This window comes from Penaeus chinensis, chromosome 30 (assembly GCF_019202785.1).
Source record: "Penaeus chinensis breed Huanghai No. 1 chromosome 30, ASM1920278v2, whole genome shotgun sequence".
Taxonomy (NCBI): Eukaryota; Metazoa; Arthropoda; class Malacostraca; order Decapoda; family Penaeidae; genus Penaeus; species Penaeus chinensis.
The window spans coordinates 25,388,423-25,413,856 of record NC_061848.1 but is presented as its reverse complement, the minus strand read 5'-3'; the positions used below and the strand labels follow the sequence as shown (position 1 = coordinate 25,413,856).

The 25,434-nt window shown below is 39.0% G+C and overlaps 2 protein-coding genes across 8 annotated transcripts in view; both read left to right on the top strand.

Moving 5' to 3' along the window:
* The window catches only part of LOC125041150 (mucin-5AC-like), a 514,849-nt gene that overhangs the window by 143,633 nt on the left and 345,782 nt on the right, over window positions 1–25,434 (top strand). The gene's annotated exons all lie outside the window — the stretch shown is intronic.
* Window positions 7,747–22,410, top strand: LOC125041153 (protein ERGIC-53-like). The gene is made up of 12 exons (XM_047635964.1): window positions 7,747–7,947; window positions 10,238–10,392; window positions 10,553–10,722; window positions 11,103–11,202; window positions 13,392–13,526; window positions 13,897–14,030; window positions 16,714–16,816; window positions 17,042–17,141; window positions 17,296–17,431; window positions 17,766–17,904; window positions 18,135–18,274; window positions 19,879–22,410. Exons 1-12 carry the CDS (start codon window positions 7,794–7,796, stop codon window positions 19,913–19,915), a joined length of 1,503 nt encoding a protein of 500 aa, XP_047491920.1. The 5' UTR covers window positions 7,747–7,793; the 3' UTR covers window positions 19,916–22,410.

Below are 25,434 nucleotides of genomic sequence, written 5' to 3'. Positions count from 1 at the left end.
GTTGTTAATGAACAATAATAATTAATTAATTACCCAATGTTATGAACAGACTAGGCTTCAGAGAGGCCAGTGCAATGTTTTTATGTGCCAATGGAGGATAGAAGCAGAGCAGTGCTTTTTTTGTTCCCTATTGGCAACCTTCATCAAATTATTCAAATCACATGCTCTACATCTCCAAAAATATCTGACTTCCATCCTATAGAATCCACTGATGCTGCTGCAAAATATCATCAAACTAAGATCCCAATGTGCCTTGTTACTCTTGAGTTGTCAGATTTTCCAACTGCAAAGGTAACTGGATTATAAGAAGAACATTTTCCTCGTCGTATTATGGATAATCCATCTTGCAGAACAAACTTCTCACGTATACTGTTACTGAGTAAGAAAGGTGGTCAAGAGAGACATAAGCGAAGTAAAGATCTCCAAGATTACTCTATTTGTTTGCAGCTCATAAATGCCTCTGATAAGTACTCAAATCATATGGTAATTAGATTAGGATTATCATATAAATTAATTTTTTAATGATACTAAATTGGTCAGACCTTCTGACAGACACCTTCTGGGCTTCCCATAAATTACCCAAAGTCAGCACATCACCAATAAATTTTGAACATTACTCAGGATATCAGACTCCAAGGAAAATTACTAGAATCACCAGTCTTGAACAGCATTAAAACAGTCGTATTTAGATAGGCAGTCTCCTGTAATGGCTCTGGCAGGGCCTTCTTGTGTAGCTCTTGCAGGAACTTACACATAGTAAGTCATCATGGCTGCCATTTGTCTGCCTTCCAGCAATGCTGATTTCTTTTGGAATCTAACCCGCACAGAGACATGGCAACAGGCACCTACGTCTTACAGCACCATGATACATGTGTGATAAATGGACATCTAACGCTCACTTCAGCAAACTTGGTATTTGTAAATCTTTGGTAATTGCTGGTATGATTATGACATATTTACAAGAAATAACATCTATACCGTAGGCTTTTCGCTTTTCTCAGCTATATTTCAATCCCAGCAATTGAAATATGAATTATTTTTTCCATGTCAAGATATCTTATAATGTAACTCAAGATTTGTTCCCTTGACTACTTATTCATGATAAAATACTTTACTCATCTTCGTCGGAGAGGCAAACTATGACAAGCCATTTCTTTTTAACTTTCGAATCTCTTTGTTCTTTTTTATCACCACTTTATACCTTTTCAGACATATTAGACATGTGCGGCAAATGGGACTCCCTTAGTCAATGTTGGTAGCCATCCCTATTCTATAGTTTCTTCGTCTCTTGTTTTTGTCGTTCGTATACCTGGTTTGTGTACAGCGAGTTTTGTTCCAGTTGAAGTTTGAGTCGAACGTCATTAGTAATTTCTTTCTGTTCTGTACTTAACTCGTTTGCGTTTGCCATAAAACTCCCGTAGAAATAAATCCTGGGCTTGTTTGATCCTAGATGTCATGTGATGATCAGTGACTCTACACCAGTGGTTCTTTATAGCGTGGCCCCTTCCCCTAGTAGCTGGCCCATGTTTCCAAGCCTACCCTCGTCAAATCTTCAACCATATTATTTAAATATTCTCCTTGATCAAAAGGAAAGTATCTTCCCCTACTGACTCACGCCTCTTCTGGAAATCAAACGACCCTCAAGGGGGCACACCCTCAGATTTGGGAACTACTGTTCTACATTTTGGCAATGAACAACAGCATATATAAATAAAATGCCGTGGATTTAATTGTAGCAAAGGTAAGCTGTCGACCACGGCCTCTCCCTTAAAATTTGCTGACAAATTCTGATGTGTTTTTCATTGAATATCCGAGTGTCCTTCAGCAGAGCAATATTTCGAAGCGCACCATCGTGGGAATAGTGTGCTAGTTCAAGATCTATATAGAATTGGCTCTAGGTAATCCTACGATACTTGGGTTGCTTTTTTTTTTCTGAAAGTAGTTCGCATGAATCGAAAAATCTGTCCTCCTCTGTCTTAAAGGTTCCGAAACAAATTCTGACGTTTCCCTTTATTAATCTCCAACCTTCACAGTTCAGAGACAGAAATGAATTATTAACATTCTTTTTTGCTGACTAATCAAATCTTATAATGGCTGTGTCACATCGTTACACAATCTAATAATAAACCAACTTCTCTTCTATATTTACGGTAATAAATCTCCTTGATTTTAAATCATTATTGATGAACAATAAAGTATTACTGATAAACAGTAGAGTAAGTTCCGATCAAGCTATCATGCACTTAGAATAGACCTCCAAGAATTATTATTATTATTTTTTTTTTTTTTTATCTCTAACGCAGACAGCACAGTAAACTTTCATAACAAAACTAAGGTAATCAGAAACTGGTTCAAAAAATATAAAATATATTTGGCTATTGCCTAAGGTAAACCCAGAATCGCATATGATTCACATGGGTTGGACTCGAGTGGAGAACGAATGTGCATCATCGGAAGTGCTGTGTCACTAATTACTAATCAGTAAAAAAAAGTATGCCTTCAATTACCGTTATACTCTTTCAGTGAACAAAATTAGTTTAGTGTCGGTTAACACTTGTTTAGTAGGCATTCCAATTTTTATGTTCTCAGGATATCTCAGGGGTAAGAACGTGATTACTCTAAGAGCTTAGGGATTTTATTTTGCTGGTGTGACTCTGTGTGTGTGTGTGTGTGTGTGTGTGTGTGTGTGTGTGTGTGTGTGTGTGTGTGTGTGTGTGTGTGTGTGTGTGTGTGTGTGTGTGTGTGTGTGTGTGTGTGTGTGTGTGTGTGTGTGTGTGTGTGTGTGTGTGTGTGTGTGTGTGTGTGTGTGTGTGTGTGTGTGTGTGTGTGTGCGTGTGTGTTTGCACGTGTATGAGTGTGTGCGTGTGTGTGTGTGTGTGTGTGTGTGTGTGTGTGTGTGTGTGTGTTTGCGCGTGTGTGAGTGTGTGCGTGTGTGCGTGTGTGTGTGTGTGTGTGTGTGTGTGTGTGTGTGTGTGTGTGTGCGTGTGTGTCTGCACGTGTATGAGTGTGTGCGTGTGTGTGTGTGTGTGTGTGTGTGTGTGTGTGTGTGTGTGTGTGTGTGTGTGTGTGTGTGTGTGTGTGTGTGTGTGTTTGCGCGTGTGTGAGTGTGTGCGTGTGTGCGTGTGTGTGTGTGTGTGTGTGTGTGTGTGTGTGTGTGTGTTTGCGCGTGTGTGAGTGTGTGCGTGTGTGCGTGTGTGTGTATGTGTGTGTGTGCGTGTGTGCGTGCGTGCGTGCGTGCTTGTACGCGTGTGCGTGTGTATGTGCGTGTGCGCATGTGATTTAAATTATATATCACATCATTCAATACTGATTAATAGATTAAATATGGAGAATCGGTGAACATCAGCTCTTAGCAATGGAATGAATGGCGTTTTAATATTTTTATGATGTGTAAACAAGTGATTGTGATTATTAGAAATCAACGACTGGCAATAAACTGGTCTGAGATTACGGCAGGATCTGGTGTGGAAATGATAAGATACGTTCTTTGGACTTTTTGTCGGTTAAAAATCACCAATTTTACTCCTACGTTAATAAACATTTGTCAGTTTAAATGTGTGTAACCTAAGACAGTCTTTAATTTCCATTTACCCATTCATATATATATATATGTATATATATACATACATACATATATATATATATATATATATATATATATATATCAGCTATGTTCTATTAGCGAGTGAATCGTAAGTTTTGTACCGAACAAGGCAACCCAAACCATTGGAAAAATAAATTAGTCAAAATTTAAAGTACTTTTTAAATAGGAACGTAAGAGAAAGGAATGACGGTCAATCTTGTTTTATTTTTACAGCCGTGAAACACAGCACCAACTTTTTGGTCGCACACACACACACACACACACACACACACACACACACACACACACACACACACACACACACACACACACACACACACACACATACACACATATATATATAAATATATATAAATATATATACATACCATTTTGGGATTGTTGACAAAGGGGAAAAAATAAGATCTGGCGATTCATAAAAGAGTTCATTATACATGCATGAATACTGACCAATGATAAATCTTCATTCTCGCATCCTGTATTTACAGGAAGTGAGAATGTTATTAAGATCAAGATGGCCCCTTTCATATTAATCTTGAAATGACATCCAATAATCCTTTATGCTTTATTTATTACATAAGTAGGATTGCGTGCTTAGAAACGTTACACTTTGGGTAGAATCCGCCTGGTTTTAAAATACATTAATGAAACGAGTAGATGTGGGAAATCGGCGCTTTTAGACAGACGATGCTCACTTTTCCGCGCGCATACGTGTCTCTCGGATTTTTTTGACGATCTTTCCTCGTTGTATGTTCAACCCTTAAATATTCTTTTCCCTCCTTTCACGCACATCGTAGACTCATCTTCCTCTATTTCCTTTTCTCTCTTTTCCCCCATTCTCTTTCAATCTTTTTTGTGTGTCCGTATATGCGTTTAATAGGATTGTTGGTATTTGCCGCTGTTTCTCCCTCTCCCTCTCTTCACCTTCCCTCTTTCCCTCTCCTCCCTCCCTCCCTCTCTCTTTCTCTCCCTCCCTCTCCCTCCCCCTCCCCCCTCCCTTTCTCCCCCTCCCCCTCCCTCCCCCCTCCCCCTCCCTCTCCCCTCCCCCTCCCCCCCTCCCTTCCTCCCTCCCCCGCCAATCCTAACGTTCTATGCACCTGTTAACTTCTACCGTAATTACCTAACAGGTGCAGAAAGAGAATATATTATCCATGATTAAGGTTATATCTCCATCACAACAGTGCATAATCAGTGAAAATAAAGGTAATGAACCTTAAATATACTAAATAAAGGTTTCCTTAGTTAGTACCGTGTTATAAACACAGAAATGGCGCAGACAACAACAACAAGCAGTTTCCCTCATCTCAGGGAGGAGAGAAAGTACGAAATGGACCGTCACAGCGGAGTGAAAACCCGTTTGACCACAAGTACGGTCCACTCAGCGTACGTAGTGGAGGAAATATGCAAGGACTGTCCTAAGTTCTTCCTCACAAGCCCATACTTTTTGCTTAGCTGAATCTCTCTCTCTCTCTCTCTCTCTCTCTCTCTCTCTCTCTCTCTCTCTCTCTCTCTCTCTCTCTCTCTCTCTCTCTCTCTCTCTCTCTGTCTCTGTCTCTGTCTCTCTGTCTCTGTCTCTCTCTCTCTCTCTCTCTCTCTCTCTCTCTCTCTCTCTCTCTCTCTCTCTCTCTCTCTCTCTCTCTCTCTCTCTCTCTCTCCTCTCTCTCTCTCTCTCTCTCTCTCTCTCTCCCCCTCTCTCTCTCTCTCTCTCTCTCTCTCTCTCTCTCTCTCTCTCTCTCTCTCTCTCTCTCTCTCTCTCTCTCTCTCTCCTCTCTCTCTCTCTCTCTCTCTCCTCTCTCTCTCTCTCCTCTCTCGCTCTCTCCTCTCTCTCTCTCTCCTCTCTCTCTCTCTCTCTCTCTCTCTCTCTCTCTCTCTCTCTCTCTCTCTCTCTCTCTCTCTCTCTCCTCTCTCTCTCTCTCCTCTCTCTCTCTCTCCTCTCTCTCTCTCTCTCTCTCTCTCTCTCTCTCTCTCTCTCTCTCTCTCTCTCTCTCTCTCTCTCTCTCTCTCCCTCTCTCCCTCCCTCCCTCCCTCCCTCCCTCCCTCCCTCCCTCCCTCCCTCCCCCCCCCCCTCTCTCTCTCTCTCTCTCTCTCTCTCTTTCTCCCCTTCTCCCTCTCTCCTTTCCCCCGACTTACTTTACGAATAACATCAAGACGAAAAAAGCTATAATAATTCTCATCCTGTGTAAAATGTATTCGAAAATACTCATCAGTTAATGAATGATAAACCTTTTTTTTATTCATTAACTTTTCCATTCCTTAAAATATTCAAGACCATTATCTCTCTCTCGGACAATGAGAACTTTCCACGTCAACAGTGTGAGTCTGTTGTCACTACCTCAGCTGGGACTAAAGAGAGGGTTGCCATGGTTACCACCGACGCCACACGCTCGCTTGCAATGATTTCTCCTGTACATCCCCCTCCCCTGCATTTATTTTTATATTATTTGAGCTTTATCTTTACACATGGGAACGTGACATGTGATTGGCATATACAGTAGTATTTTTCTTCATTAGTTCTGGCAAAGTTTTATATTTTCCAGTTTCAGGTTTACGGCATTTGAAGCGTTTAAACTTTCACTTTTGGAAAGGCTGATAGCTGAAGGACAGACTAGCCAATAATTGAACCACGAGTATAGGTGAATTATACTGTGCCATGCAACTGAAGCCAAATTGTATAGTAATAACAACGATAATTTGAGAATGATAATGTTAATGATATTAGCTATCACGACATATTTGTTGATAATAAGTGATAAGAATCATGATAATGATAACAAGTAGTATTATAATGACAACATCAATAATAGATATAAACGAATCAATAACGGGGATGCCAGTGGTGATGGTAGTGATAATGACAACACAAACAACTACCACTGATATAATGATAATAATAAAAAGAGGAGCATGATTGATAGCAATACTAATACCATGGACGATGGATTCATGGATAAAGGGTTTAATCGGTGCAAGGGAAGGCTGGTCATGCTCTCCTGAGGTTTTGCTGATGGTGATGCTAATGAGGAGGATGGTGATGATATTGGTGATGATAATAATGAGGAGGGGATGGAGAGGATATTGATATGATAATGATGATGATGATGGTGGTGGTGATGATAATGATTATAATAACAATGATGATACTCATGATAAGGCAATTGGTAATAATGCTGATAATGATAATAATGATACTACTACTACTAATAAAAGTAGTGAGAATGATAATGATAATGGTAATAGTATCAATTCTACCAATAATTATAGTAATAATGATAATGATAACCATAATAATAAAGACAATGATAATTATAATAATAACAATGATAACACATGATAGTGATAATGATGATGATAATGATAATAATAATAATAGTAATAAAAACAATAATAGTAATAATAATCATAGTAATAATAATAATGATAACAAAAATATTGACAATAGTAATAATAATAATAACAATACTTGTAACAGTGATAATGATAATAAAGATGATAACAATAATAATGGTGATGATCATAATAATAATGACCAGTATCTGTAAAATGGGAAAAACTATTTAAAACTATTCTTTTTCTCCATCTCCTTATATTTTCACGTTCTATTTTCCCTCTTCTTAGCAGGTATCTTTTTTTTTTTTTTTTTTTTTTTTTTTTTAGAAGCCTTTATTAGACAAACTTTGTTTGTTTTGCAGTTTACCTATTTCCGTATTCTAGAAGGTACTACAAGTTATAAATGTATGTCATTTCCTTAACCCTCATTCGGTATACAGGAACGATCAACTGCAGATTTCATTCATTGCGAAGGAAAATATTGATTAAGTTCTGATGCTGATGATATTTTTTTAGAAACATATAAAAGCCAGTTCAGAACCTGTATTTTAGAAATGAATATATTTGCTCATTTATTAAACGGACGTTCACCGATGCGTCCGGATTTTTGGATATACCCCAAAAAGGTTCTTTCTTATGCCGTATCCAAAGTATATACATAAAATAAATTAGTAACGCAGTGATATCAAAATACTCATTCAAATTCCTAAAATAAAGACATTGATCCCAGATTATCGTTAACAGAATAGAAAAACGAGCCAGCCTCCACCCCGGACAAGAGTTTCTCGCTTGGGTCGGCGTTATCGTGACGTGTACGTGTTGTTCCGTCGCGAGCTCAGTGGGCGCTCAACAAGTAGCAGGGATGGATCTCTGCCCGATTCTCGCGTTGCTCTTATCTCTCATATCGTTTGTGCTCAGTCAAACGCAACACAGACGCTTCGAATACAAGTACAGCTTCAAGGGCCCTTACCTGGCGCAGAAGGACAACCTCGTGCCCTTCTGGACGTACAGTGGAAGTGAGTAGCGGCGAGAGCGGCTTGACAGCTCGGGCCGGTCAAGGGGGTCGTCTGCTAACATATGCTCGTGCCCAGGGCATGGGGCACCTTCGCTCGGCGGCCAGGGGCTCTCGGCAGGGGCCTGGGCGCTGGGCGAAGGGGGTTACTGCAACGCTGAAGGGTTGGTGTGAATGGGGGCCTTTGCATGGGCTGCGGGCGAGAGAGAGAGAGGGAGGAAGGGGTTTGTTTGTTGACACGGATTGTAAACATATGTCAGTTCTCACCCGGAAAAGCTTGAAAAAGTGTGTCGGGGGAGATTAAAGTTTGTTTATCTCTGTTTAGTTACGCCCTGGGATAGTCGGAAAGCCTTTAATGTTTGTCCATATGTTGGAGGAATTGTCCTACTTCCCATGTGTCCAGAATACGGAATCCGCTGTTTTCGTCTCCAGAAAGCACCTGGCTTCGATTATCTAGGTCTTGCTGCTGAAATTACTGATACTAATTGAGCTACAATTATATACACATCTGATTCTCAATTTTTGGTATTGAGGATTTATGTGCAAAGACTTGGTAAACATCTGTTTCCAGTTTCAACCTTGATCATGAAGTCTGGTGTATGATCCCACTTGGCTGAAATTAAGGTAAAAGCCTGACTGCCTGATCAGGTGCCTTGCTAAAGCCCCGTGCCAAAATGGGGAAAACACCTGGAGGCTCGTTGCTTGAGAGGGTGTGGCCTTATAGGTGCTTGGAACTACGGAATCCATGTGTGGTGTGAAGGGATAGAGTGCCGTATGAGTTTTGATATAAAAACAATTATTAGTTTTACATTTTCTGGTTAGGCTTAATTACCAGATCAACATGTGCTGTTGGGGATTATATAGCCTGCCTATTTGTGCCGTAAACTACTTAAGTGTTGGATCTAATCTTTGGATGCGCTAACCAAACGAGCACTACAATAGCATTTGAAGGCATGAGTATTTGATGTTAGTGTAGCACTGTGGCTGTGGTTGAGAATTGGTCATATGAGCATTGGTCTAAAAATATTACTAAGATTCTGAGTTACTGTCACTACTGGTATATAAATTGTTACTTATTAGTGTTATTTACTAAAATTACTTTGACATCTAAGTATTCAGTGTAGTTTTAAAAGTATTACTATTATTCTTATATTTATTTTAGTTAAACTTACCATATTTGACAATATCCCTCATTGCCTTGGTTCTGTTTTCTAAGTTTTCTGTAACAGAACTTTGTTTGCATTGTATATTATTAGTAAGTGTTCTATACCTCTCATTCTATTCCAAGATGGAGTGTAGTTTGTATTCTACTGATGAGTAATGTTAATACTCCAGAGTTTTTAATATTTTTCATGATTTCCTTTTAAACTCCCATAGTAATGTAACCCATGAGGATCTCTAATTAACATTTACTTTTTATGTTTATGATATTTTACTATTTTTTTGTGATGCTTAGTAGGAAATGTAACTACTGCTTGTCATCTGTACACTTATCAATGAAATGTTTCCACAAATGTAGAATTCATGGAAGTCACTAAACATGCCCCATTACAAATATTTTTGAAAGTTTAGAATCCATAATGCTTAAGTAGTCTTGAAATTTATTTTGTCAATGCAAAAGATAAACATGATCAGAGTTACAAGTTTCCCATCAAAAATATATTTCTGGTCCTCAGTGTTTACATACTTGTTTTTTTGGTATTATTTCATGTAAAAAAAGATTAGAACAATTCCATAACTAATATGGTTTAAGGGATGCTCAAACACATTCATAATATGGCTTTCCTAGTAGCTACTGTTGGTATAAGTCAAGTAATATATTAGGGTTAATTAATGTTATGAAAAATACAACTAACCTTAGCCTAAGGTTCAAATAGTTCAGACACTAATTGTCCAGAATAGGACCTTGTGAACAGAGGGAAAATGTAAGGTAATGGCCTCAAAGACACTATCGGAGCAAAGTACAGTAAAGCCACAGTTGGCCTTATCCTTGCACAGCAGAGTTTGGCAATGCTGTGGCCTCTTTGCTTGTACTTTAGCAGAGACAAACCAGTCTCCATCATGTATATTCTAGCAAGATAGAGCTTGTGGACCCCTAGGTGTTTTAATATCAAATAAGGAAGGGGTCCAAGCTCTGCCTCCTTCAGTATTCGTAATGGAGGTTTGGGGATCTTTTCTGTAGTGGAAAGTGCATTTGCCAGCTGTTACTTAATGCATTCCTATTTTGGACATTTTCCATTGATGTATATTTTTCTGTAATAGATAGGCTCTATTTCCAATTTGTTTTCTTCCAGATGCAATTGCGAGCGAAGAAAGTGTGAGAATTACTCCATCTCTGAGGAGTCAGAAAGGTCAGATCTGGACCAAGAATCCTACAAACTTTGAATGGTGGGAAGTCGATATTGTGTTCCGAGTGACTGGCAGAGGGAGAATAGGTGCTGATGGTTTGGTAAGTACAATTTGATTTAGAAAAATTAGTATTTTCTATTTTACAGTTGTTATAAATAGAAAATCTAAAAACAAGCACTTGTATACCGAGACAAACAATGTGTTGAGCAAGTGCCGTTGAAGGGAATACTCAAATTTATGACCTTTTCTTTGGCTTCTAGGCAATCTGGTTCACAGACAAACCAGGAGTCGAGGGCCCTGTGTTTGGTAGCTCAGACATGTGGAATGGATTGGGTGTGTTCTTTGATTCCTTTGATAATGACAACAAGCGCAACAACCCCTATGTTATGGCTATGGTCAATGATGGCACCAAAGTCTACGATCATGAACAGTAAGTATATTAACAATGCATCATCTAGATAAATAATTGATATATATTTTTCTAGTGGTTAAAGTATACAGAAGGACTGCTAGGGAAATATAGCAATCAGTACGGGTAGGGTTTGGAGGTCATTTGGTCTAAATGGAAAACTTTGTGGAAGTTTGTCCATTTAGAATGGGGATTGTTCATCACTTCAAGTTAAGTGACTTCATCTCTAAATGTCCTGCTGTACACTTTTATCTTTATAACAATTCATATTACAGTTAAGGTACTATGAATAAAGTCTTATAACTGCAAATGAGTGATGAAGAACAGCATGTCACATTCAGATAACCAGATATGCATTAGCTATTCACTTCCTGCTTAAAATTTCATTTCTTTGATTCTAGCGATGGGCTGAGCCAACAACTTGGAGGATGTTTGCGAGACTTCCGTAACAAGCCCTTCCCTGTAAGAGCGAAAATTGAGTACTACAAGAATGTCCTAACGGTAAGTTTGATTGCAAAGGATTACCTGTCTTATTTTTATGAATCCAGAGGGGGGACGGGAGTTTTAAAATTGATCTGCATTGATTTATTATATTTTTTATTGTAATTTTTGTATACTTCATGTATATATGAGGGAAAGGATGTTATCTATTTTACAATAGATAATACTTTATTTTTGAGATTTTGAGTTATGGTTTAGAAATGTTGATGTGGCATTCCTTTTAGCATAAAGAATTCTCATAGGTATTTTTAATTGAGGACATTTTTTCATGGGACCAGATTGATTCTAGAGGGTTTTGGAACATTAATAACTTCACACGGACAGGTAAAAACCCAGCTGATAGAGTATGATTATTCAAAAATGGAAGAAGAGGGTGATGTAGGGGATGAAAATGGGACTAGGTATGATGAGCCATTACAACCTGTGGAACCATATGGAAGTTCAACCACCACCGAGCCTCCAACAACAACTGGTGCCCCTTTGTATGAGTATGATGAGTACACAACAACTGCCTCTCCTGACTCATCAACCACTACAAATTTGCCTGAAGAAGACTCTCAGTCGACTACCACTAGTTGGTGGGGTAATGAGGAAACAACCTCAACTGTGAGCCCAGAGAGTGAAGTAATTGTCGAGACGGAATACACGCAAGATGCCCCAGAGAGCAGCCACACTTTTGAGGAACCTGTACATGAGAATGCAGAAGGCGAGATGGAGGCTGGCTGGGGGTGGCTGGGCACCAGTGAGGGCACACCAACAGAAGAATTGTCAGTGACCTCGACACCTAAGCCCAACAAGAAGAAAACCAGGAGGACGAGGAGGAAGAAGACCAGGAGAAATAGAACAAAGAAGAGTAAGAAGAGGCTGGGGAGCATGAGCCCGGTAGGGAGGCATGATGGCGTGACCCAGAGAGTGGCACTATGCGATTCCCAATTGACCAGCTAATTAAGAATGATAGAGCAACCTTCCTTAGGACCAGTAGTTCAGAGTGTGGTGGTGTGAAACCCCTCTAATGATTTTGCGAGTGTTGGTGTTAATCCTTCTAATATCCTGCAGTGGAAGTATTAGGCTGTGGTAAGTGTCGCCTGTTGCATACGACCCCATGAGGTATAGGTAGAGAATGAGTAATGCAACTTGGGGGAGGGGGGGGGAGAAATTGAACAAGTGTCAGTGAACATAAAAAGTGTTGCCAAAAAAGTGTTGCTTCTCCTTTTTGTTTGTACCTGTTACCAGATGCACAAAGTAAGCTTTTTCTTGGGAGTCCTGTTTTTTGGCTAAGAAAAGAAAAAGATAATTTATTTAGCCTGCAACTTTGTAAGTTACGGTATGTTATAAATGCATAATAGTAGAGTATTATTAAAGTAATTTCAGTTTTGTTAGAAGAGATTGCAGTTTCATTAATGATTACTGAAGTGCAAAAAAAATGTTACATGCTAATTTGTTTTATCCAATTGTTTAAGAATTGCTGATTATGTTTATTGCATGTGACATACACTATATGACATTAACAATCCCATCCTTTTGTGTCCCCTTGCTTTTGTTTTTTGTATTTTTGTTTCACCTGGAATGTTGTTGTGCATAATGTTATGATGTATATGCCAGTACAGCTTCTATTTTTTATTTTTAATATTTATATATCATGTACATCTCATTGTTATGATGTATATCCCAGTACAACTTGTTCTACAGTTTTACCATTTTTATATCATGTACATTTCACTAACAAGATCCATACATAAGATTCCATAGAGGAATTGATTGATGGGACTTTTTATACTGGAAGAGATGTAAATCTGTTTTTAGATTTGCTTTCTTTTCTTATCGATTTATTTTATTATGGATTTGAGTATTTGTTGATTATATAGGTAATTTTTAAATTCATTTAGATATATACCTACTACTACTACTATTATTTAGGGGAAATACCTTACTAGGGTGATTAGGCCTAGGTGATATTAGTTGTATAAAATACACCATATTTTTTAAAGGATGAAGAAACAAGCTTGTAATGCACAGTTAGAACTTTATGAATTAAAAGTCTAACTTGAATGTTGCATTGTTTTCATCTCATTTTATATTTATAATTTTTCAATTTTGGTGCTGAAATGTGTTTTTGATCTTGGATCCAGGATTTTAAGTAGAAGCTAGAGGACAATTAATCATTAATAATTTTGTTCATCTTTTCGCAGTTGTTGATCCACAATGGAATGACGAATAACGAAAAGGACTACGAGATCTGCATGCGAGCTGAGAACGTCTATATTCCTCCAAGCGGATACTTTGGAATCACAGCTGCCACTGGTGGATTGGCCGACGATCACGATGTAAGACTTTGCACGTCACTTCATCAGGGGCAATTGTTGCCATCTGTCGTTATCAGCTTCATTTTCACTGTGATCATGTTTCTTGAATATGAACACTGCTTAGCATGATCTTTCCTGTTATGACTGTTCTTATTAATTGTGTATTTGAAGGTTATCTATTCAAAAGTTATTAGAAATCAAGGGAAAGAAATTATCATCAAATAAGCAAGAAAAACAAGAATTGGAAGTATCTTGGATAGACCTGAATCCCTTCCCCCTGTAACTGATAGCACAGTAGACGCTCATCACTAGACGTTGCATATCTCAACCTTTGTAATATTCGAGAACTCCGCCCTCCACCCGCCTCTGAGATTGAAGGACTCCTCCCCAGGTCCTGAAGTTCCTGGTGACTTCCCTGAGGTCGCCCGAGGAGATGGCAGTCATGCAGGCCAATGCTGAGGAGGAGGAGAGGTTCCGGCGGGAGTTCCAGGAGTACCAGGAGAAGACCAAGAAGGCGCGCGATGAGTGAGTGGCTCTAGGGTTTGTGCTCCTGCTCTTCCTCCTCTACGTCTCCCGCTCCTTTTCATTCCTCTTCCTCTTCTCCTTTTTCCCCTCCTGTTCCTCTTGTTTCCCTCCTCTTCCTCTTGTTTTCATCCCTCTCGTCCTGTTCCTCTTGTTTTCATTCCTCCTCCTCTTCTTGTTCCTCTTGTTTTCATCCCTCCTTCCTCCTCTTCCTGTTCCTCTTGTTTTCATCCCTCCTTCCTCCTCTTCTTGTTCCTCTTGTTTTCATCCCTCCTTCCTCCTCTTCCTGTTCCTCTTGTTTTCATCCCTCCTTCCTCCTCTTCCTGTTCCTCTTGTTTTCATCCCTCCTTCCTCCTCTTCTTGTTCCTCTTGTTTTCATCCCTCCTTCCTCCTCTTCCTGTTCCTCTTGTTTTCATCCCTCCTTCCTCCTCTTCTGTTCCTCTTGTTTTCATCCTCCTTCCTCCTCTTCCTGTTCCTCTTGTTTTCATCCCTCCTTCCTCCTCTTCCTGTTCCTCTTGTTTTCATCCCTCCTTCCTCCTCTTCCTGTTCCTCTTGTTTTCATCCCTCCTTCCTCCTCTTCCTGTTCCTCTTGTTTTCATCCCTCCTTCCTCCTCTTCCTGTTCCTCTTGTTTTCATCCCTCCTTCCTCCTCTTCTGTTCCTCTTGTTTTCATCCCTCCTTCCTCCTCTTCCTGTTCCTCTTGTTTTCATCCCTCCTTCCTCCTCTTCCTGTTCCTCTTGTTTTCATCCCTCCTTCCTCCTCTTCTGTTCCTCTTGTTTTCATCCCTCCTTCCTCCTCTTCCTGTTCCTCTTGTTTTCATCCCTCCTTCCTCCTCTTCCTGTTCCTCTTGTTTTCATCCTCCTTCCTCCTCTTCCTGTTCCTCTTGTTTTCATCCCTCCTTCCTCCTCTTCCTGTTCCTCTTGTTTTCATCCTCCTTCCTCCTCTTCCTGTTCCTCTTGTTTTCATCCCTCCTTCCTCCTCTTCCTGTTCCTCTTGTTTTCATCCCTCCTTCCTCCTCTTCCTGTTCCTCTTGTTTTCATCCCTCCTTCCTCCTCTTCCTGTTCCTCTTGTTTTCATCCTCCTTCCTCCTCTTCCTGTTCCTCTTGTTTTCATCCCTCCTTCCTCCTCTTCCTGTTCCTCTTGTTTTCATCCCTCCTTCCTCCTCTTCCTGTTCCTCTTGTTTTCATCCCTCCTTCCTCCTCTTCCTGTTCCTCTTGTTTTCATCCCTCCTTCCTCCTCTTCCTGTTCCTCTTGTTTTCATCCCTCCTTCCTCCTCTTCCTGTTCCTCTTGTTTTCATCCCTCCTTCCTCCTCTTCCTGTTCCTCTTGTTTTCATCCCTCCTTCCTCCTCTTCCTGTTCCTCTTGTTTTCATCCCTCCTTCCTCCTCTTCCTGTTCCTCTTGTTTTCATCCCTCCTTCCTCCTCTTCTTGTTCCTCTTGTTTTCATCCCTCCTTCCTCCTCTTCCTGTTCCTCTTGTTTTCATCCCTCCTTCCTCCTCTTCCTGTTCCTCTTGTTTTCATTCCTCCTTCCTCCTCTTCCTGTTCCTCTTGTTTTCATCCCTCCTTCCTCCTCTTCCTGTTCCTCTTGTTTTCATCCCTCCTTCCTCCTCTTCTTGTTCCTCTTGTTTTCATTCCTCCTTCCTCCTCTTCTTGTTCCTCTTGTTTTCATCCCTCCTTCCTCCTCTTCCTGTTCCTCTTGTTTTCATCCCTCCTTCCTCCTCTTCCTGTTCCTCTTGTTTTCATTCCTCCTTCCTCCTCTTCCTGTTCCTCTTGTTTTCATTCCTCCTTCCTCCTCTTCCTGTTCCTCTTGTTTTCATCCCTCCTTCCTCCTCTTCCTGTTCCTCTTGTTTTCATCCCTCCTTCCTCCTCTTCTTGTTCCTCTTGTTTTCATTCCTCCTTCCTCCTCTTCTTGTTCCTCTTGTTTTCATCCCTCCTTCCTCCTCTTCCTGTTCCTCTTGTTTTCATCCCTCCTTCCTCCTCTTCTTGTTCCTCTTGTTTTCATCCCACTGCTGCTATATTTTCCCATTCTGTCTTCATATCAGCATTATATAGGTTTAGTTTAAGCTCTTTGGACTAAAACCAAAGATAAGCAAATGTTTCATGGTTATGAAAGATTTTGTGGGAATTTCTACATATGGGAAAGTTCACATGTTTTGCTTATCAGTTTTGACTTTCCTTTCAAAACTTATTATTTACTTTTTTCCATATATTCCTCATTTTTGAGATAAATATTGTTATTTTTATTATTATTATTATTTTATTATTTTATTTATTTTCTTTTTTTGTATTTTTCTTAGTTATATCCGTATCTTCACTAAATGAAAGTGAGTGGAAATAGTTGTGAGATCTAGTTTTATCTGGAGAAGTACTTGAGTGTAGAAGGACTGTCTAATCATAATTTCCCAAGCTTGTGTTACGTAACTGATAAATAGTAATTATTGTGCCCAACCATGCATGTGTAGACGCAATATAATGTGATTATAAACTTTTTTTGTGTGTATATTAGATAAAGATGAGTTTTCTGCAAAACTGAAATACTGTTCTTTTATATATTTTATATATATGATTAAAATTATTGAATTATAAGAGTGTGTGATAAAATTGTCTTAACAATTATATATATTGTTCTGGTAATTGTTTTGGTCATACGGCAAAATACCAGAGACATAACTCGCATGCTATCCTTAGGTATGTAGCACAAAATCCTGATTCGGTACGCAAGGACGCAGAAGAAGAGTACGAGACTGGAGAGCAGAGAGAGTTGCGCCAGATCTTCCAGGGACAAGGACAGGTACTTCACGTTCAGTACTGTTGAATATAGTGTGACAAGAGTATCGGTCATGCTAACATTACTTCTTTTTCTCTGTCCTCTTGATTATAGTTAGAGGAAAAGAAGTCTATTGGAATGTAAGGTTTTCAAATATTATTTATAGGTATATATAGATATTATTCTCAGATATAAGGAAAAAATATTTATTTACTCTTGGAAATTAATGTTTTTCCTTTTTTTGTTTAGATCCATGATCTGATTCGCAATCTTCATGCCAAATTGGATGAGATAATTGGTCGCCAGGAACGTACTCTTGGTCTTGTGTCTGCAGTCCACACTGGCATGGGTAAGGATACATGTAATTGTCAATTAAAAAAAAAAAAAAAATTTCCTTTTGATGCCAGTTTTCTGTCAGGTGTAATATGAAGGTTACTCTGTAGCATATTTCATGAGAATATGATGAAATTTAGTGAGTATAATAATAGGATTTGCTTTTCCAGGAGGCCAGGTTGCTCCTGCAGGACAGGTACCTCCAGCACAGGTAGGGGCACTACCTGGGGACACTATCAGGCGTCATGAAGTAGACTCAATCCTGAATAACCAGAGGGACATTGTGGCAACAGCAAGAGATATCAAGTGAGTACTTTGTTTTATTTATTTGGCTTTGACATGTAGGGGATTTAGGTGATGTTACTGCCATTCTTATTTTGGACTATTCAATTTCTTTTCTTTTTTCAACTTGTATTACTATTTCTGTATACGTAAACTTGAAAGATAAATCCTCTCATATTTACTTACATAGAGTTTTACATAATTTTTTATTTGAAATTTGTGAATCCTACACTAGCAGTGCCAGAATTCTCTGTGCGGCACGCATTTCAAATACTGTCTATCCTTTCTGTCGGGTTGTTCCCTATGCACTGATTGTTATGTTATCAGATCATTATATATGGGATGTACTTTTTTGCAGGAACTTCGTGAATGATATTCACCAAAAGAGCAACCAGTTATTAACTAACAGTCAGAAGCCTCAGGGCTCTGTCCAGCCAGTTGGTTATGATCTGCATGTTACTCTCAATGAGATGAAGGAAGGTCTGAATATTGTAAAAGTAAGTCTTACCTGGTGGTTGAAATTTACTTGAGTATTAACAATTGTTTTTGGCATTATTTTCAATAACTTACAAGTGGCAATGATTCTTCATAGTTCTCTTTTGTGGTAATAATCAATATAGTCAAAGTTTTGAATAGTTATACTTCATGATGAGTGATGAATATTTTATATTATTGTATGTACCAGTTAACATAGTATAACTTTTAACACAGTATGGTTTTTCCATAGCGTGATCTCGGTACAGCCACCCAGCGATTGACTTCTGGGCCTGCAGGCGGGTGCCCTACAGTCAGCTGTGTCTCAACTGGCATGTTTATCACATTCATGGTTATCCAGGTGTTACTGCTTATAGGATATATTATATACAGGTAAGACCATTTTTCTTTGGTATCCTTACTTTTCTTTTGTAGTTGCATATATATTTTTTTTGTCTGATATTCCATGTTTTTTCTTGTCTATACTGTTTACACTCTGTATGTATTATTTTTCTCGTTGAAGTTTGAGTTAACTACAGTTAGTTACTTTTGTATTCTGTTCTCTCACTGTAAATTGAAGTAAAGATAAGGATGAACCGAACTCATTGCGACAGTTGTTGAAAAGTTATGAGAATGAATATCTTTACAATACAAGAGATGCATTCAACTGGTTTCATTTTTATTTTTGTGTATTTCTGTCGGAGATACAATCAAAACCAGATAAATATATCTTTTGTATTTTGAAAGTATTCATTCTCATATCTTTTAACCATATGATAAAGATAAGGGTTAGAGAAAGCAAATGTATATCTGAATGTTCTCGATACCATTTAGAGGGAGCAGTGGGGACTCTGAGGGCTGCTTAGTGCGGTGGTTCTCATCCCGCCACGAGCACTTCCACTAGCGATTGCGGTGCTAGTAAGTTAGACAACCCTAATCCAGGGAAATCATGACGATAATCTTCCAGAAAGCCCTTTTGACTTTGAAGTAACTTGTCTGTGCACCCATAACCCCTGCAGATTTTTAGCTTGTATTTTTTTTTCTTGTAATTTTGTTTTTGTTCAGCCATATTGCTCTTTAAATAAATTGTAAATCAGTTTTTCAAAAAAAAAAAAAAAGAAAAAAGGAGTTGATTGTTGAGATAGTTGTTATACTAGAAAATAATTGGATCAAGAACTGTTTCTGCTTTCTTGTTCCTAGTAGACAAGATGCAGTGAGTTTCTATTTTGTTCCTAATAGAATTCCATTGCCCAACCAGTATATTATTGTTGATCTTTGATGTTCAAGTAAGTTTGCAGTGACCAAACTTTTGTGATCTGTGTGTGTAGTTTGGGCAAGAATTACTAATGTAGTACTGTTGAAGGATAAGATAATTACTCTTTGAGCTTGTGTAGATACTACAAAGGTAGCATTTTATAGATAGTGTTTATTAAGTTGTGTTGAAAAAGTGACTGTTTACATTTGATTTTAATTTCTATAGATTTGAAATAAAGTATTAAGTCTGGTAGTATTCTTCAGGTTGCTACTTTTGTGTTAGCAGTAAATTAACTCACTCAATGATGAAGATTACATTTTGGCTAGACCTGTCCCTCATGTCAGGATGATATCCCATCATGTCATGTGTGGTCTAGCCTGCTCGAAGTTGTGCCAAATTGTTATTCACTTGTTTGCCTCTGGTTTTGTTCACGGAAGAGAAACATCCCCTCAAAACTAGGCTTAAAGCCTCAAATTTATGTTTCCTGTGGTTTTAATTTTGGCATGTGGTTTGTTGTGGTACCAGGAGCTCTCTTTGTGAGTGCATTAGTGAATTTGCTTCAGTAAATATAGCTAGTTTACTTGTAATTTTTATTTCCATTGTGATGTTCCTGTGTTAATGTGTGTGTGCATGATTACAGTATGTACATGCATGTTTTACATCTATATATTTGTAAATAGTTTAATATGACTAATTATATATTTACTGACTACTGTTAATAGACTTTTTTTCCTTGTTTCAGAGATAACAAAGATGCTCAAGCAAAGAAATTTTATTAGGCTGCCGCACAGCTGCAAGAACTGGCAACTCCACATTCTCAGGAGTGAAGTCTTTTTCTTTCTTTCTTTCCATTTTTCTTGGTAGATCACTACTTTTTATGCAGCAAAGTTGTAACAGATTTTATTTTGAAAGACTATGTATGTCACTGATGTAGGTATTGTTATTGTTTGTACATCAAGACATTTGGAAATTACAAGTGATATTTTGATCTGATACTTGGGGACCTTCTATTATTGGGATGCAAAATGGGTAATTTGGGTTCCTTGCCATTTTGGGCATTTAGGAAAACCACAAAAATGGTGGTATTCTATTTTTATTTCAAATTTTTTTGGGGCTTATTATTTGCGTAGGTTGTGTTTCAACCTTCATCACTCATAAAGTTACATTACATTATCAAGGGAACTGTTGCAATAGATCTGGGAAGGACTAAACTATCTACAATTTCATAGGTGGTTTTAAGAAAATATGGTAATAATTTTTTCAGAATTGCTTTAACCCATCACTGCCTGGTTACCGAAATCCCTGAGCGTAGTAAACTCTGGTGATTTCTGGCAACGGCCAGACACTGGGCACAGGAATCCGCTACATCAAGCGGAACATCCTGCTCCACGCGCTCTGGTGTGTTGCTGCACTAGAGTACACCACAGACCACGTGGTTTTTATGACGCCAATACACGTGTCCCTTCGGAAACGGGCTAAAGGAGTTTCTGATTCATGCATTTGATTGTTTTTATGAATGATTTATTTTAAAGTGAATAGCCTTCCCCTCTTCCCCCCTTCCCCCCTCCTCTCAAAAAAACAGGAAAATATATATATATATATATGTAGAGGAAACAATGTTTATAAAGTTGTTTTGAAGTGCTAAGATTTAAAAAAAAAAAAATTGTCTAGTTTAACAGATGGTCCCCTCCAGACAGTTATTCTGATTATCCTTACTTTTTATTTTTTATTTTTTATATAAGATGTCTTCCCAGCAGTATTTGTATGCTAAATATATTTTTTTTATGGTCTCAAAAATCCAAAAAGGATGTGCAGTAAAGAAACCTTGTAGCACAAGAAATCAAGAGGGTGATTGTAACACGTTTTTATTTTATTTACTTCTCTTAATCATTTGATAAAGAGAGATGTAAGATGATACCATTCTCCTCATTGGAGGTAGAGTGCCGAGAAGAAAGTTTTATAGGCGGGAATGAAGTTGTGTGTAAATATTGTCACAATGATGTAAATAGCATAAAACCTGTGTTTTATAGCATTTTGGGATATTGAAGAGGTAGTGACGGTGGGATTTTCTTCCCACCCCGTCTTGCTACATTTAGTTTGAAGCATTAACATAAACCTGTTGGTGAAATACTTAAGCACCTAATATTGTGTCCACCTTGAAAGTATTTATGATATTTTACTGAACTCTCTTAGAGGTGTGGAAGTGTATGAGAAGTTTTTATTTATTTTTTTTTATTTTGCTGTTGTCCTAAAAAAAGAGAATGATTAAAAAGTATTGAGCTGTGCCGTTGCTCTTTTGATGGAAGAGGAGCTGCAGATGCAAGTGTGTAATTGAGCAGAATGTCATGCTGCAAATGTTTTATAAGTGCTTCACCACCCTCCCCCTCCCATCCAGTGCTAGGATAGTTTACATTAAAGAATATCATTAGTCTAGCAAGACTGTGTGAAAGTTACAAGTAAGGAAATTTGTACGCTAGCCATGACTCTATTCGTTAATACTAACATTCCCTGTCCTGACCTTCTTAAATCTTTCCGAAAAAAAAAAAGCAAAAACAAAAAAGATCTTCCTTATTTTTTTGGAATGTGTTCTTGCCATTGGCAGTTGGCATTTCTTTTATAGGTTTTAGGTTTTTAAGCTTCTCATTTTTTTCTTTACTTCAACCTCTCCATTTCCAGTTTATTTCATTTTATTTTGTTATTTTTATTATGTTTTAATTTTTCATTTTTTAGATAATTTTTATTTCACACTTAATGCTATCTGAGGACTTTTTTAATACCTTGGTTATGGTTTGCCTGTGCTATCATCTTGGTTTCCTCTTTGTAAGTTTATTTATGTTTTTGCTCATTGGCACACAGATTGTAACGAACCAGATGTTAGCTTTGTTTGATGTACAATTTTATTTTCTTCACTTGTTTGGGTTATGTTCAGTTATTTGCAGTTGTACAAGTGAGATTATGTATGAATATATTACTATTCAGATTTGTAGAGTTAATTTACAGACACTAGTTGTAGCGCCGTACTTGTTTATTTTAAAGCTCCTGGCAAAACGGAGTTGGCTAAATTTTTAAAGTAACATTGGATTTTATTTTCACAACTGAACTAGTAAAAGGGTTAGTATAAAGCCATTGAAAAAGTGATCTTATTTTATAATTTTGTGAGATGGAAAGTACATTGTTGCTTTTAGTTTTTAATATTTACGTATTCACTGGTGAGTTGAATGTATTTTGTTAAGATTTTGGGATAAATTATTGAAATAAATGTTTTCTATTTTAAGGTACTTTCTTTTACCTTCATATTCAAAAAGACTTGATTATGATTGATATTAACTTGTTTTAATTAATACTATTGTTAACCCAATGTTAGTGGGTTTATTTACTGTCCCCTTTCAATTTTAGTGAGTTTTGTTACATACAGATGGCTCCACGTGTGCTCAGCAGCAAGGAGTCTATCAGTTGACCCTAGTGACAGATCCTGATTTCCCCATTCCTTGAATTGGCGGGGAAATGCGTTTTCTTTCCAATACTACTAATATTGACATTGTTAACATTCTTGTTCATATCATGATTATCAAATTGTTATTAGAATATTAATAACATCAAAGACAATGAAATAAAAGAAATGAAGCTTTAAAAAAAATGAAGGGAAAGGGTAAACAGATGAGATAGGTAAGACTAATAGCTGACTCCTTGGTGACTAAAACCCTTGTAGAGCCATCTACGTTTAGAGACAATAGATAAAACTTTCATTACAGTAGGCATGACATTGTAGTCTTGCCACCCATGCTCATTGGGTTAAAATCTAAGTTTTAGTATTTTTGTTTCTAACCCCCCAATCCATGTCCATTGTTGGGGGTCTTAGGAGATGGAGACTTGGAACCCTAATGCTAGGGATCACTCCTGCCTTGGGTTTTGGGCCTCAGCCCTCGACTCGACTAACTTTGTACAGTCTTGTCTTCTTCCCCTCTGTTTTTCTCTTCTCCAGTCCTTTCTACTGTCTGCTTCCTTTGGTGTGAGAGCCTTGTTGAAAGGATGAAAGGCTGACTTCATGCTAGTCATGAACGGCTAGGGGAAACCATGGGCATAGCATTCCTGTGTAGTTGTATAGCCCTTACCCCTCAAGATGACCCTGAGGGGTGGACTGTTTCTTTCCCCAGCAATGAAGATTTTGCACCCTTATTAGGGGCACTGAGGCTTGCCCCTTTATCAACTAGCTCCACAGATATAAATTCCGATTCCCCGACCTCAGGCTCTCCTTTGACCATGGCTATGAACACTGCTACTGCTACCCCTTCCTCAATGAGTACCATAGGTCAGTACTCAACCTCTAGAAAGCATTCCTCCTCTCCTACCATCCTCTACTTCACCTCCACCCCACAGCTTTCTTCATCTACTTCTAAACTGTTGATGTATAGCAACTAACCACTAACTCGATCCCCTTCACTGCCCTTTACTATGCCTCCCTATAATGCTGCATGACCTTAGATGTCTTGCCCATTTATTTTGATTTTAACCATTAACCATTCATCTACTGCCCCCTCCTCCCGTATTACTACTCTGCAGCCTTATTGTCCACCTCTCCGCTGTACTACTATCTCAACACTACTCCCTCTTCCACACGCCCCTGTCCTTCCACACTTCCCTGTGCCTCTACTACCCCCACCTCTACAAATATTTTGAATACTCTGATTAGCCCAGCCAAATGGGATCGATTTTTCATGATCCTCCCAACAGCCAACAGCCTGACAACTCTCCTCTTCCAGCAATGCTCCTAAAACAACTAGGCATGGTTTCCTTCCACAGCCGCCCCAATTGTTCCCGAATCCTAAGTTAAAGCACTCATCCTTCCCTTAATACTTGTCCCGGAACTGTCTCCATCTCCCTGTCTCCGACAAGGATTGGTCAGATTATTGAGAAGACCTTCGTGCCTGCCTCTTGGACTATGATGCAGTGTCAGTACAATGCTACACCATCCCCCCTGGAGGCCGCCGTAAGTCCTCCACCAATATTGCTAAAATTACTTTCCATAGACATGACCTTCCCCTTAATGTTTGTATTGGCGGAGAGTCCCTCCTTATCCGAGCATATCAATGGCAAAGTTGGCGTCTAGGCTTCCCTGCCAAACACAGCCAGGTGCTTAAGAGGCGGAATCTAAGGCCCTGCCTGGGACCTCAGCGCTCGCCTCAACTAATTTTGCCCCCTACAATCCCTTGATGTTGCCGTGGGGAGGCTAAGGAGACGGTGTCTGAGGCCCAATTTAGGGATCACCCCTGCCTTGGTCCTCAGCTCTCGCTTTATCTAATTTTGCAGGGTCTTTTCTTCTCTCTCCTTCCTCTTCCTTCTCTTCGTCATCCCCTTATCCAAATCGTTAACTCTTTGCCACAGTGCTTTACCTTAGTGCTGTGTGACCTTTGATTGTTTTTGACCATTCTGGAAATCCACAAACATCACCTTACTGAACCAAAATATTTTCTTACCTGGGAGCTTAGCCCCCCACGCTCCACACTATTTTCATAGTTTGCGCCCCACCCTATCGCTATATTTTGTATACATCACTAATGGCATTAGATGCTGACGCGGCAGAAAACTTTCAATAGATAAACAAATAAATTTTGGACGGCGTTTTCTTCTCATTTCCTTTTCCTTCTCTTCATCCCCTTCTTCTGTCCACTTATTCTAATCGTTAACTCCTTTTACCATTTTCGGCACAATACTTTATCATAATGTTATATTGACCTCTGATGTCTAGCATATTTATTTGCCTTAATCATTAACAATTCTGGGGATCCCAAAACATCGCCTTAGGAAAAAAAAATTACCCGAGGCCTTCGCCCCCAAGCCCCACCCTATCGCAATATTTTGTATACGCCGCCAATTACCATAGATATTGACGCGCAGAAAATTTCCAATAAATAAATAGATCCCTACACCAACTCTGCCCCTCACCCCACCCCTTCCCCTCTATGTCAGTATCTCTTCCTCATACCACTTCTACCTCCTCCCTCTCCCAGACCCCCCCCCCCCCCCCGCCTTCTTCTTCTTTATGGTTTGCGGAGTTCTAGCTTCGCCCGGGCCTTCTAAATATGGCCCGGCCTGTGTCTCATTCAGTTGTCTGACACTCGGTGCTTACCGTGGCGGCAGGATTGCCAGCAGGCGCTCCTGCCGCCATGGTGTAAGCATTTCGCATAGCCTCTTTACCAGCACGGCGGCTGTTGTGGGCGGTCCCTGTCTCAGGAATTGTGTATGGTCACAATTTTCTAGGTAGTAGACTAGTGTGGCGTTCGGCTCGCCGCAGTGCTTG

Excerpts from the sequence above, each read along its gene's own strand:
- LOC125041153 (XM_047635964.1), top strand. The coding sequence starts at position 7,794 with ATGGATCTCTGCCCGATTCTCGCGTTGCTCTTATCTCTCATATCGTTT. Across the intron at positions 14,031-16,713 it reads ACCAAGAAGGCGCGCGATGA|GTATGTAGCACAAAATCCTG; the intron begins GTGAGTGGCTCT and ends TGCTATCCTTAG. Across the intron at positions 17,142-17,295 it reads TGCAGTCCACACTGGCATGG|GAGGCCAGGTTGCTCCTGCA; the intron begins GTAAGGATACAT and ends TTGCTTTTCCAG.